The 14,126-nt window shown below is 37.4% G+C and overlaps 1 protein-coding gene across 1 annotated transcript in view; it reads left to right on the top strand.

The window, feature by feature from the left end:
* The window catches only part of KLHL2 (kelch like family member 2), a 132,007-nt gene extending 120,263 nt beyond the window's left edge, over nucleotides 1-11,744 (top strand). Inside the window, exons 11-15 of the mRNA XM_063458201.1 lie at nucleotides 631-732; nucleotides 1,001-1,129; nucleotides 5,263-5,403; nucleotides 9,691-9,834; nucleotides 11,242-11,744. Coding sequence (XP_063314271.1) covers nucleotides 631-732; nucleotides 1,001-1,129; nucleotides 5,263-5,403; nucleotides 9,691-9,834; nucleotides 11,242-11,270 — 545 coding nt within the window. The 3' untranslated portion in view covers nucleotides 11,271-11,744. The remainder of the gene's footprint in view (nucleotides 1-630; nucleotides 733-1,000; nucleotides 1,130-5,262; nucleotides 5,404-9,690; nucleotides 9,835-11,241) is intronic.
* The last annotated feature ends 2,382 nt before the right edge of the window (nucleotides 11,745-14,126 follow it).

Here is a 14,126-nt window from a genome sequence, read left to right as displayed (position 1 = left end):
TTTTGACTATTGTAGGAACAGTTTGTTTATGAGTTTAATTTTTTACCACAATTCTTTACCTTCTCCACTGCCGTTGCACTCACCATTGGTCATCAAAGTACACCTGTCTTGTTATGGTTTTCATATTTTTGCTTTCCTAAGCATAGTACATATATTTTTTAAATATACAAAATAAAGGAATTAGTTTATTGTATCTTGGTTGTAGTGTGGAAACCCTTTTAACGATTCTATCACCCTCTCATTTATATTCCTGCCATCCTTGTATGTGTAATCATAAAATTTCTCTGCTTGTGCAAGAATACCAAATGAACAGTGAGGATTGTACAGGGGATCGCCACCATCAACATGTAATTCCTGTGCACGCATGTTTACTTAAATGACTATTCTGGGCACCAAAACCGCTTCAAGTCAAATAAGTGATTATGGTGCCCAGAGTTTACAAGTGCCTTCCTAACCTGAAGTATTAAACCGTTGCCTTCCAAACACATCATAGTTTCCTGCATGAGATATTTTGTCACCTTGTTATTATCCAATTTCTAATAATAATTATTGGCCTATTAACCTTTATGACAGAGCAGTGAATCTGAGGGATGCAGAATATCCTAAAGATTTTTTTCTTTTTTTTTTAAGGTTTGGCAACTGTGGAAGCATATAATATTAAAGCAAACGAGTGGTTTCATGTGGCACCAATGAACACCAGGAGGAGCAGTGTTGGTGTAGGTGTTGTCGGAGGTATGTGCTAATAATTATCTTATTACCAAGCTTTTGCAAGGACCAGAAATAATTATAAATATAGTCATGAAATTAAACAGATGACCATAAACCTTTACATCCTAACTACTGTTCACTCGCTGAGCAATTTGCAGCTTTAAATATATTGTTTAGTTGCATTTTGGTACTGTGATAGCAAAAATATATGTAGCATAATTTAATTATTCTTGTCTATTAATCTATCGTATTTTGAAATGTATTAAAATCCTTTTGATGCATTTATTGTCAGGGATGCTGTATGCTGTTGGTGGTTATGATGGAGCATCACGTCAGTGTCTTAGCACGGTTGAATGTTACAACCCAAGTACAAATGAATGGAGTTACATTGCAGAAATGGGCACTCGAAGGAGCGGAGCAGGTATATAAAAAGTGAAGTATGTGTAGCCATCTAAAACTGTCTGAGGTGGTGTTTGTAAATAATATAGTATAACTAACTTAGAATTGATCTCTGAATCCCAAATCAGGTTAAAGATTTTGTATTGACTGCCAGAAAAAAACCCTCCAAATATGCATATGGGTCAGTACTCGTGGTGTTTTTGATAACATGGCCTCGATTTTAATCTTTTAAAATTATTCAGGGGTGGAGCCTGACCTCAATGTCAGATGGGACGTGCTTTGAGAAAGCTCCTAGCCTATCCTCTAATTATTGTGGCATTAATTGATTATTTTTCTCAATACATGATCGGTTGAGATTTGTCATATCTCTGACTTGGCGGTTCCAACCGTAGAGCGGCTGAGAACTACATTCTTGGCCAAACTAACAGAGTCTTCCGATCTACACAGTGCTGTCTAATGATGGCATCAGATGGGAAAAGCCTGGAGCAACCTGAACCCCAGGAGAGTCATTCTGGTGCCCCCTCCCCTTTTGGACTGGTGGCATCCTAGACCACACCTTGGAGGCCCTAATGCGATAAAATGTCTACACTGTGCTGTTGTACAATTAAGCAGGCAGAGTCTTCATCAAAACCGAAGCGGGACGATATTATGCACATGGAGGGTATCGGGTGAGCTGGGTCAGACGGACACGCTGTCACTCATCTCCATGTCCCCAACATGAGTCGATATACAGCAACTGGTTCAGATTTTAGTATTGTTTTACTATTTAAACTTTATCCCCTCATGTCTGCCTCTTAGTATTAATAATATTTCCAAATAAATCCTCATAGGGGTCTCCTGGGTGAACTATTATGTTTTAGTCAGTTTTGCAATCCAGCTCTCTGTTTATGTTCTCCAATACGTAACCTTTGGATAGTTGTGCTGGAATATCTACTAGCATAATATATTATGCCTAATTCCTTCTCGGGTAGTGAAGTATTTATAGTGTTATGTGTTTAAGTATTTAACTGTTGCTTCTGGGGAAATTTATTAGACTCTTTGCATGATTAAAATGAGGGATTATTAAGCTGTATACCGCAACTTTTTATATTTATTGCTTATGACATGTTGTTCCGATGTTTATTGTCTGCATTGGATTATATTCTCCTTTATGTATCAATCAAACTTTAATTTAAAAAATTCTAATTACCGTATATAATAGTTTAGAATTTTGATAACTTTTATATAGGATATATTTTTGGTATTTTAATATTTTGATATTTTGTGTTTACCAAAAATATTTAATAATTTGAACAGCTTATTAAACAAATATTTAATCAACTTTAGTATCTGATTGACTTTTTGTATTTTATATAAACCATTATAAAATGCCCAGCACTCCTTGTTATGTGTTAAGATCCTGTTATTGGCACCCAAATAGTGGCAGTTGTTTGACAGAGAACCTGTCTTTATCAAGCATAACACATGACAAAGTACTGCAAATTTTATTATCGTTTATATTTTGATTCTGAATAATAGTGGAGCTGTGGTTCTTTATCAATTTTTTATTCCTTTAAAGGGACACTATAGTCACCAGAACAACTACAGCTTATTGGATTTGTTCTGGTGAGTAGAATCATTACCTTCAGGCTTTTTGCTGTAAACACTCTGTCTTTTCAGAGGAAATGCAGTGTTTACATTACAGCCTAGTGATAACTTCACTGGCCACTCCTCAGATGGCTGTTAGAGATCCTTACTGGGTCATGGCTGCCTAAAATGCATCCAAACATTCAGTGTCTCCTCCCTCTGCATGCAGACACTGAACTTTCCTCATAGAGATTCAAGTCAGAAATGTTGGTAATTAAAAGCGATGTTAATGAGAACCTACGATGAAAGTGTTTACGTGGATCGTAATAGGTGTACTGACGGTTTAAGCAGTATTGTAAACCTGTTAAACATGTCTTGGGCGTAACCAATACCAACAACCCTCACGTAATGAATAACTTAATCTAAAGCAAAACCTGATTTTGAAGAAAAACCCTATGTGGAATTGTTGGTGCATGTGTGCGGTGAACGTTTAACCAGTTCAAATTAATGTCGTTTAACCGATTGTATATGCCCAAGTGTAAGCCTAACACCACTTCAATCCAGTCATTCGTGACATCTGGCTATATAGGGGACTAACTAGAATGATGTATGATAAAAGTCGAAATGGCTTAGGGAGGAACTAGTATTGTATGTGGAAAGAGGCACCATTGTGATGCTATGGATGACTGAAATCGGCTTATTACTATGGTGAGGTAACTGAATTACTGGCGTGCGCCACTCTAGGGCATGACCAGCTTACTCGGGGCATATGCAGCATTTCCGGCTGTGGCAAAATTAAGCCAAGTCCTTGGGAGTGGTAGGGACAGGGAGTTCTGTGGGGGACCTCGAATGACGGGGTTGGCGTGTCTATATAGCTATAGAACATCTCCTGGCACAATAATTGCAGCCTCCTGTAAGGGAATTAATGATGAGTAAAAATGCTAAACTTAGAAGCAAATCCATAATATCCCTTAAGTAGAGCTGGGTTGCTAACTATTAACGATAAGCGAAGATATTAACTACTTAGTGATCAGTGAGGCCCTACTAGTTGCCAAGCCGCTGTGAGAGGCTCTATCTATGATTTAGGCCGTGTGGCTCGCAGCTACGATGTGTTGTAGCGGGGTGTTGGCCTGAGTCAATACGTGTGGCCGTGACATGTTAGGCCCTGACTACGACCCTGTAGAAGAGTATGCGAGGCACTACCTATGAGTTGGGTCGTTGGGCGAAACCTCCGTGTAGAGGTGGGGAGCCTCGCGGAATGAGTGTGAATGTAAAGGTATGTGCGTGAGCAACTGGATAGAGTCAGAGAGAGAAGGACTGGAAAGAGTACCGTGTATCCAAGGGAATTGAAAGTGACTAGTTGATGAGCGATAAGTATTGAACAGTATTCTGTGAGTACAATAAGGACAATACAAGTGTATTTTTGGTATGCTCCAAACCATTCCGGTTATTAACCATTGCGTTCCCACCAATTTGCATTCCCGCCTAATTAGGGTTGCTTGTCCCTGTTTATGTGACCAGAGCCAAACCAATGTTTAATTTAAGCTAATGCCAAACTTGATACATGATTAAAACATGACATGTTCTGTATTTCATATTAATCCATGACCGTTTGTATATTAATTACATACTTTTCTATATATTTTGCACCATAATATGACCTGTTTAACCCAATAAAACCATAAGAATAAGTTCTGTATTGAACTGTTGTAATACCGTGTAGTTTGCCAAGAGGTGGCGGTGTTGCAGTGTGTTATTACATGAAGCATTGGAACACTGTTTGAGCCGAACGACATGTTTACTTTTATGTGCAGGAGAGACTAGCTGTCTGTGGTCTCTTCTTGTACGGATGCCTGTCCGACTGGTGATGTAGCCGGTTCGTATGAGTGCGGACGTGTTTAGTATTTTTTCGTTTAAATGTGCGATTTATATCGCGTTTACCGCGTTCGTTCGAGTGTGTTTTGGGTAGTTTCAACCCGTGTTAGTTTACTCACTCATATGCAAGCTTCCACAGTTCGTGAGAAAATATTGTGTAGTGTAACTTAAGTATCCCCTGACTTGCTTTCGTGCGTATGCCAAAACGCGATCTGTGGTTTTGGCGCGTTCGTATTTACTCATGATTACCGGGCGCTCGGATGCTGACCTGGAAGTTCAGGAGGATGCCTCTGAAGCTTAGTGGCTTCAGCGTGCTGGGAGCGACCGTGTGCAAATGACTGTGGCTGGAGTTTCTGCTCCGCGGTGTGTGGGCCTTCCGAAAGGTTCTTAAGCGAAATGCTGGCTATCGCTGGGCCTGGGAGTGCCACCCAAGGGGAATTTCCCTGGCGATGCCGGGACCAGAGGTGAGCGGGATCTGTCCCGGTTGGCGTCAGTGCTTTCTGGCGGAAAACCGGAACCAGAAGTGACCAATCAACGTAGGCCCAGTATGGAGGTAAGTTTGAGGTTATATAGGCTGGATCATACCCTCCCACAACTCCAGGCTCCTCCTTCCCATTTATCATATAGTATTGTAGATTTTCATTCATTGTTCTACATTGCTATTGGTTTTGTTGAAATGTACAGTGGAATGAAATCGTATCAATTTATTTTTAGGTGTTGGTGTCTTAAACGGTATGCTGTATGCAGTTGGTGGCCATGATGGACCTTTGGTGAGAAAGAGTGTTGAGGTTTATGATCCTTCATCCAATGTTTGGAAGCAAGTGGCAGATATGAACATGTGCCGGAGAAATGCAGGTATGCGCTACTATTTTAATGGATGTTTATTTTTGTCGTTGGCTTTTCAATTGGTTGCTTGGTACTGTCCAAGTAGCTAAAAAGTGAAATTGATCTTAACCTTTACACACATGGTTTCCCCTGATTCAATCACTGCACTAAAGTAGGAAAAGGAATTTCTGACCCAAAAAAATTTGACTGAAGGTGTGATTTTTGATTTAAAAAAAAAAAAAATATATATATATATATATATATACATTTAGAGGTTTGTGGTTTTTTTTTTTCTCTATTACGATCTGTTGAAATCTATGATTAGAAGTAGATAATTGCTCTAGTCTAATTTCATAGACAAGCTTAATACTGTGTGATGCAAGCATAATGACCTCAAACCTTGAGCTTTTGGCCTTGTCTCTCTGCATGATAAGATAAAAGCAGATTTCTATCCTTTTCTATGTACTGCTCTGGCAACCAGGATTATTAAAGGGACACTATAGTCACCTGAACAACTTCAGCTTAATGAGGTTGTTCAGGTGAGAACTATAGCTCCCTGCAGCCTCTCTCATGTAAACCCTGTATTTTCTGAAAAAAATACAGTGTTTACATTGAAAGCTAGGAATACCTCCAGTTGCAGTCACTCAGAGTGAACCAGGTGGACTTCTGAGTTGATGGAGGCATAATATGCCTTCATCCACTCAGATCTGCTGTGCACGAGCATCCTGTGATTCAGTATTTCCTCCCATTGCATGCAGACACTGAACTTTCTTCATAGAGATTCATTGATTCAATTAATCTCTATGAGGAGATGCTGATTGGCCAGGGCTGTGTTTGAATCATGCTGGCTCTGCCCCTGATCTGCCTCTTTGTCAGTCTCAGTCAATCCTATGGGGAAGCACTGTGATTGGATCAGGATATCACATGTCAGCAGACTGCTTGTTTTTCCTGAGTCTTAACAGCATGCAGATTTACAGCTAATGTAGCTAGGTTCTGCAATTTTTATATACATTTTTTCTTTTTTCTCATTTCATTTGGGTTGTGCTATTATTGGGAATTTGTTTAAAGTTACACTTCATCCTGGAGCTCACTCTTTTTTTTTTTTTTTTTTTTTATGTGTACTAGAACAAATATAGGAAATCTGTAAATAAAAATGATAAAACAAAAAATACATGTAACGTTCCTGCATTTGCTGGAAATCGCCCAGGCAAGAAAGTGAAACAATGTTGATGCTCCAGTAGTTTCCGATGGTGTTGCGGAGTGTATCCAGTCGCTTCCCACACAACTGGGAGTGATTGGGTTTATAGAAGTTATAATTTGGCTATCTTTGTACTGTAGAAATCTATCTGCTTAACTACAAGTTACGTAGTTGCTGTCCACCTTGATGAATAATTAGAGTAGAAAGGAAGCACCGTAGGTTGTGCTTTATGTCACTTGAGTGTGAGAGAAAGACCATGCGTATTATGCAGTAAAGGGAACAAAAACTCTCTGATTAATATAGATTAAGGACAAATTATACAAGGTGTAAACTAAAACAAAAGCTAGAATTTGCGCCATGTATTTGTTCTGTCGTAATTTAAGGGTTTCTCTTTAATAAATCTCTATATAATAAGTGCCACTAAACATATTAAACGTTTTTTTAAATGGTAGAAAGGGCTTTCTTTTAATATCCTATATGTATACATAATACAATATTAAGTGTGAATAAAATGTTTATTAGCCATTTTTGCCTATAATTTTATACAAGCAATGCAGCTAAATATATAGAACTAGAAATGTATTCACATATCTGTTTTGAATGTAAATACCTCATATGTCTAGGATCTGAACCTTACCCTATCTCTAAGGAAACCCTTAGATGGGTAGTATTATCAGATGAGTGTCCTTGTTAAAATGGTAGTGGTGTGTTCCTGAGTGTAATACGGAAAAAAGCTAGGAGATGACATGCTTCATTCACTACATGTTGCTGCTTTCCCAGCCACTTACTGTGTGATTGGTGCTGCGCTTTGCCAGCTGTCCAGATCCAATCACATTGGCTTGGGGATATGCAGGGTCTGTACAGACTCAGGGGGTCTCCCTCCAGCAGTCTGCAGATTTACAATCTCAGTGAGTAAGCACAATTGCTCAGCCGTGGTGTTCTGAATTGATTTAAATAATGTGCTGTGCTGATTTACAATGCTGCATACAGCTTTGGTCATTGTGGTGCCACTAAAAATGGGATTTAACAATGCTAAGACACACTGCAAGACATTCCATGCTATCCTAACAACGGTAAAGTCCACTCTGTTGAGGATAGAATGTAACATCCTTATGTTGGGAAGAGGTTAAACACCAGCATATTAGAAGGAAAAAATACATATTGAGACTCCCCAATACCTAGTAATATAAAACTAGTTATAGTTAATGGTGTATGGATACACACAAGAACAAAGCATTAAACAAAATCTTTACAGTATAAATGTACCCCACAGTATACCAAAAAAGTATCATTTCACCAGATTGCTACAGAGTCTCATGGCTCCCCATCAATAACCACTGGGTTATAATCCCTTTCTTATAGACTTCATCACCACCATTTACATCTCATCTCTCCGTTAAAAGTCTCAACTTGATGCAGTGTCACAGAATAAAGTCCATAAGGAGAAACTCCCATATAGTAAAGAGAGATTTTAGGCAGTGATTGTCCTATCTTTCTCTCCACTCTCTAGTCCCTTTATGCTAACTAGACAACACCTTATCCATTACAAACCCCTTAAAACTGCTACTGTCCATGCTTATGGGATACCTCCATGTCACTTAAGGACTAGATTCTCCAATAGGTTTTGTCAAATACTGTGTATAGTTGTGACACTGATACTCTTTACACCACTCTCTTAAATAAGCTGTAGAGATGATACCACGAATACATTTTAAATCAAAGTGTGCTACACATAGTGATTGTTTTGCTAAAAAAAATAAAACACACACCTGGTCTGCCCGATGCATGTTCCAGTGCTCCTCTCTGCACTCAATGTAGAAAATAACTTAAGTGTAAGAGGAGTTGCATCAGATGGACTGGGCTTTAGAAGCTGGAAGGGCACTGCATTTGATTTCTTTTTGTTGGTTTTTGTTTTTCCCTCCAATCTGCGCAAAATCTGTTTCAAACAAAAAGAGACAACACCATAACTAAACAATGGCCTAGAAATGTAAGGAGCTTGGGAATAAATCGGCTGCAAACAAAACTGCAAGGCACCTGGCAATATGAAACATTAAGCATTTAGTTGCTCGTTTCCTGTGTTTTTTTTCCCCCATATATTCTAATTCTCATAAAATGCCATGGGTGCAGCCCCTACCTCCAGCTATGGAGTATCTCTGTATGTTTATCTGTTGTACAGTTCCCCATATGTCTTCTAGTTATATATCACGCTCTCTATTTTACAAGGCTGGCTTACTGTACAATTACAGTACATAACCACAGTAACGTGTTTACTCAAACCTAGTTTCATGGATTAGTGTAATGCTGTGCAAAATGCACAATATACTGAAACCTTGAGCTTTTGGCCTTGTTACGCCAAGATAAGATAAAATCTAGCGAGATTCGTAGCTGTTCTTTTCCCTTTAATTGTTTTGTTTTCACTTGAAATGTTTAATGTCTTTTGAAAGTGAAAATAAATATTGGAGGGATGTGTTCTCTGAAGTCACTAAAGTACATAGTCCCTTGGTCAATATCCTGTAGACTCATTTGATTTGATTGCTAAAAGCAAACCGTGATTCGTGATTTTAGGCTCTATAACTTAACTACTTAAATAATCACTCCAAGCACCATAACCGCCATAGCAGGTTTTAGTGCCTTTGTGTCCTCATAGTACAAGTGGACAAACTAATGTTCCTGCATTTATTGTAGTCCCACAAAAGGTTGAATTGAAATCTCTAAATGCTGGCCAGTTGATGGGTCTAGAATAGTGGTTCCCAACCCAGTCCTTAAGCACCCCCTAACAGTCCAGGATTTAGGGATTACCAATTGTGTCTATGGTGTTTTTAGAAAGAAAAAAAAACTTTAGACACAACAGGGTAATCCCTAAATCCTTGACTGGTACGGGGTACTTGAGGATTGGGTTGGAAACCATTGGTTTAGAAGATATTGTTTATAGATTATGGTTTTTATAGAACATTAGTAGAAATATTACATACAATTCTTGTTTATATCTAATCTGTTAAGATGCCACAGAAACGTTTAGAAACTCTGGCCGTACTTGCAAATCTCGACAGTTTAAAGGAATGAGTTAGAACAGTTAGGTGTGCTTTTCTGAGTCACATCATTTTATTTCTTTTATACAGGTGTTTGTGCTGTGGATGGTATGTTATATGTTGTTGGAGGTGATGATGGTTCATGCAATTTGGCATCAGTGGAATATTATAACTCAGCGACAGACAAGTGGATACTTCTACCATCTTGTATGAGCACAGGAAGAAGTTATGCAGGTGAAGCAAATTGATATTGTAATTTAACTATTCTTTGTGGTGGTTGTGTGGGTCTGGACATATGTTTTATTGTTTAGAACAGGTTTCTCCAAACTGGCCCTTCAGATGTTTCTGAGCTACAACTCCCATGATTCCTTAAATTAGATACCCAGAGACTCGTTGGAGTTTAGCAACATCTGGAGGGTAAGTGTTGCTGCTTTAATATTCCTTGTAGTGGCCAAGTTTGCACTACAGACTAGAACTTCCCAACAGACAGGTATTATTGGTTTAGACTTGCTAAAAGCAGTAATTATATGCTGTCAGCTGTGTCTTGTAAATTAATTGTTAGTCTATTAATTCAGGTATCCATGTGTATTTCAATACCTTCTCATTTTGTGAATCCATTATAGTAATCTCTCTCTTTGTTTTTCTGTTGGTCTTTTCTTTACCAAAATGGGTGGCACTTAACTATAAATGAAGGTATCATACATAACAATAACCGATATCAGCTTACATTTTACCCATCACTTTATAAGATTACCACTTAATGTAGATCTACTTGAAACATAATTAACACTCTGTGCTAGATAGTAACAAATAATAACAATAAATTTACATTTCATAATATGTTGTATATGTGTCAATTTTTTGTGTGTAGAGCATATTACAAAATTGAGTGCAAATCTCATTATCCATGCCCATGACAACACAGCATCATATATTCATTATAGTGAAAAAAAATAAAAAATAACTAAATGAAGGTATGGAGATATAGCTATAGGGCAGAGATGTACAGATCCAAATATAGATTGGTTTACAAATAGCAGTCCATTGTATAACCTCCTGGGAACCGAGTAAAATATTTTCTTCCAATATGCCATCCATTTATGATGAAAAGGAAGAGGAAGTTCCCAGCATCCCTGCCAATCACATGATATATCACTGGAAAGCCCAATATGTCCTCTTTACAATATAGCAGGGATTGATAGAGTAGCTCAGGAAAATAAAAGGAGCTAAAAGATGTATGTGAATGAAATGCCCAGTACAGAGGACACAAGTTAATGGGCTGTGTCTCAGGAGAATAGTGGAATATTTTTGGTGACTTATCCATAAAATGTAATTACAGATTGGTTTACTTAATATTTTTTTTATAAGTTTCAAACATATTCTGCAGCTGTGTAGAACGAGTAGGCAAAACTTAAACTATAGTTAGAACAAAGCAGGTTAGGCATACCAAAATGAGGTGAGAATTGGCCAGCAGTCTAAAATGACAGATATCTTGATAGATTGGTGTAACTGTGCACGTTTATTTACGTTTTTTGGTCATACAATATTTAGAAGTGCTCCTGTCTGTAATTGCTTCTCTGATCATTTTATTGCCTCTGTTTTCATTTACTATAACAACTGGCATGTTCTTTTCCTTTGTAGGTGTTACGGTTATTGACAAGCCTTTATGATTCTGGAGAAAATTATATCTGATTTATGTCTTAAGAGAGCTCAAGCATAGTAAGAAGTGCTGATTCCTAGCCTTCCATATTGTGGCTGCAAGCTGAGACAGTGGGAGATTAAAACTGCTGTTGCTCTCAAGCACAGCAGTCACTGAAGATTACCATAGGTAGAAGTAATGTGCAGAGCCATTCTGTATTGAGCAGCAGCTGTCTGGACTTTAATGCTACTCGTGAACTTTTTCTTTTTTTCCTCAAATGTGACAAAACAAATAAGCTGCTTTTCTATATTATCCAGCTGTTACTCACTGGACTACAGAATGTTTTTGTAAAGAAGGAGAAAACGTCATGTGTAAAGTGGTTAAGTGAAGTTATTCTGTTCCAGAGACTGTAAAGCATTAAATGATAATTTTAAAATCTACATTTGTAGAATGAAAGGAATCCTTTTTTAGGAACAAAAAAATAAATTAATGCATCTACTTGTGGGGAAAAAAAATGTGTGTGTGTGTGTGTGTGTGTGTGCGCGCGCGCGCGTGTGTGCACGTGTGTGTGTGTGAGTATTGTTTACTTGTAGGTGCTGCGCTTTTTTTTTTTTTTTTCTTCTTTTCCAAAAACTATCCAATCCAACTGTGGGGTATGCACTATTTATATTTGGCACAATCTTAGGAAAACTGCCAGTACGTTGTAAGAAAGATCTGTATATTGCTGTTTGTTTTGTTTTCTTTTTTTCATTTTTATATTTAAACTTGCCTACTAATGTGCCCAATGGCACTTTGAGGGGAACAAAAATATGTATTGCCAAAATGTGTTTTATATAAAACTTGGATCAACTTTTATTTATAATGCTCTTTATATACATCAATTTGCACATAATTCTTAGATATTTCTATTTTTTATTTTTTTTTTTATGTTGCAAAATTCCATAGCATGTAATGATTTTTTTTGTTATTTTTTTCCCAATAAGCTTGTGGATATCAAACTGAATTAGCATGATTTGATTGATTAATTATATATGTAAATATATTTTAATCTGTGTGGTAATTTATTTTAACCTACAAGGAATAAAATAAATCTGCTGTGTTTGGCAGTGGTTATTGCTAGTTATGTTTTGTTGATAAAACAATGAATAACCATTTTCTTTGTTTTTGAACTTCACCCAAGACTGTATGTTCTACTTGATTTGGTCTCTAAATAAAATTATGTACTGCATATCTTCTTTGATTATTAGTGAATTCTGGTCAAGTCTATACCACTCATAGATGATAAACTGCATTTCTCTAGTACTATTTAATTTTTTTTTTAAAAAGCACCAGCAGATTCCATACCACTTTACAATAGAATTACTAGACTTGGATCTATGGCTAAAATAAAGAAAACTTAATTTTTTTTTAATGTTACATATACATGGAAGATTGGACGTATTAGAAATGGATCATCAGACTGAGGGACAATTCACTAGAGAAAATTAAATTGTTAAGGTAGGAGCCATGTGAAGCAGTTGCAGCCTTAAAGGATTACTACCACCAAAAAAACAACCTGTCTATGTAATAATTTATTAGACATTGTGTTCTGTGTACTTCATATTTGTTTCATTTAATAAAATGTGTATTATTTCATCTGAAGTGCAAGTTTGTTTTGTGATATTGTATGCCACACACACACACATTCCATTGAGCAGTACAGCAGCTCCCTTTTCCTCTTGTATTTAGCTTTAAGATATTACAAGACACATTGCATTCTGACTCCATTCACGCAGGCAGTATTATTCACTATAGTGTGAATTCAAAGTGAATTTCTAATTTAAAGGAACACTATAGTCACCTAAATTACTTTAGCTAAATAAAGCAGTTTTAGTGGATAGATCATTCCCCTGCAATTCACACTGCTCAATTCACTGTCATTTAGGAGTTAAATCACTTTGTTTCTGTTTATGCAGCCCTAGCCACACCTCCCCTGGCTATGATTGACAGAGCCCGCATGAAAAAAAAAACTGGTTTCACTTTCAAACAGATGTAATTTACCTTAAATAATTGTATCTCAATCTCTAAATTGAACTTTAATCCCATACAGGAGGCTCTTGCAGGGTTTAGCAAGCTATTAACATAGCAGGGGATAAGAAAATCTTAATTAAACAGAACTTGCAATAAAGAAAGCCTAAATAGGGCTCTCTTTACAGGAAGTGTTTATGGAAGGCTGTGCAAGTCACATGCAGGGAGGTGTGACTAGGGTTCATAAACAAAGGGATTTAACTCCTAAATGGAAGAGGATTGAGCAGTGAGGCTGCAGGGGCATGTTCTATACACGAAAACTGCTTCATTAAGCTAAAGTTGTTCAGGTGACTATAGTGTCCCTTTAATGTCTAAATAGCCAAAACAGAAGAATTCTCTAAGTTATTTACCTTTGTTTTGTTTTGGCCTTCAATGTGAATTCTCACTTTTGTGAATAACAAAGACAATTTTAGATGATAAACAAGGTAAGGGGAACGAACCGTGGGGTGGAGCTTCAGAGCGATCAGACAGACTACTAGAATGTTACCCACACTGGCAATGCAAAATTATCATTGCTCTGTCTCCACAACTCTCAGCCAATCAATGTCATCCGCGTCGGATGAAATTCACATTGAGGATAAAGTGTGGAATTAAAGTCGCCGAGACCCCCAGGTTATATTGCAACATTGATAAAAGGTTTGATGTTGGAATAAGAGACCACACTAGAGGACTTTAGGTAACATAACCTCTGCTTTGGGCATTTTGCATTTTCATGGGCTGTACTGCACAAGTGGTGATGTACTGCAATTATTTAATTGACTTCCTAGGGGCTCTAATCCTGATGCAACTGGGACATATATGTTCCAGTCTGCCTAAGATC

Source organism: Pelobates fuscus, chromosome 6 (genome assembly GCF_036172605.1).
Source record: "Pelobates fuscus isolate aPelFus1 chromosome 6, aPelFus1.pri, whole genome shotgun sequence".
In the NCBI taxonomy this organism is placed as follows: Eukaryota; Metazoa; Chordata; class Amphibia; order Anura; family Pelobatidae; genus Pelobates; species Pelobates fuscus.
Note: the sequence above shows the minus strand (reverse complement) of the source record. Positions and strands in the feature narration are given on the sequence as shown.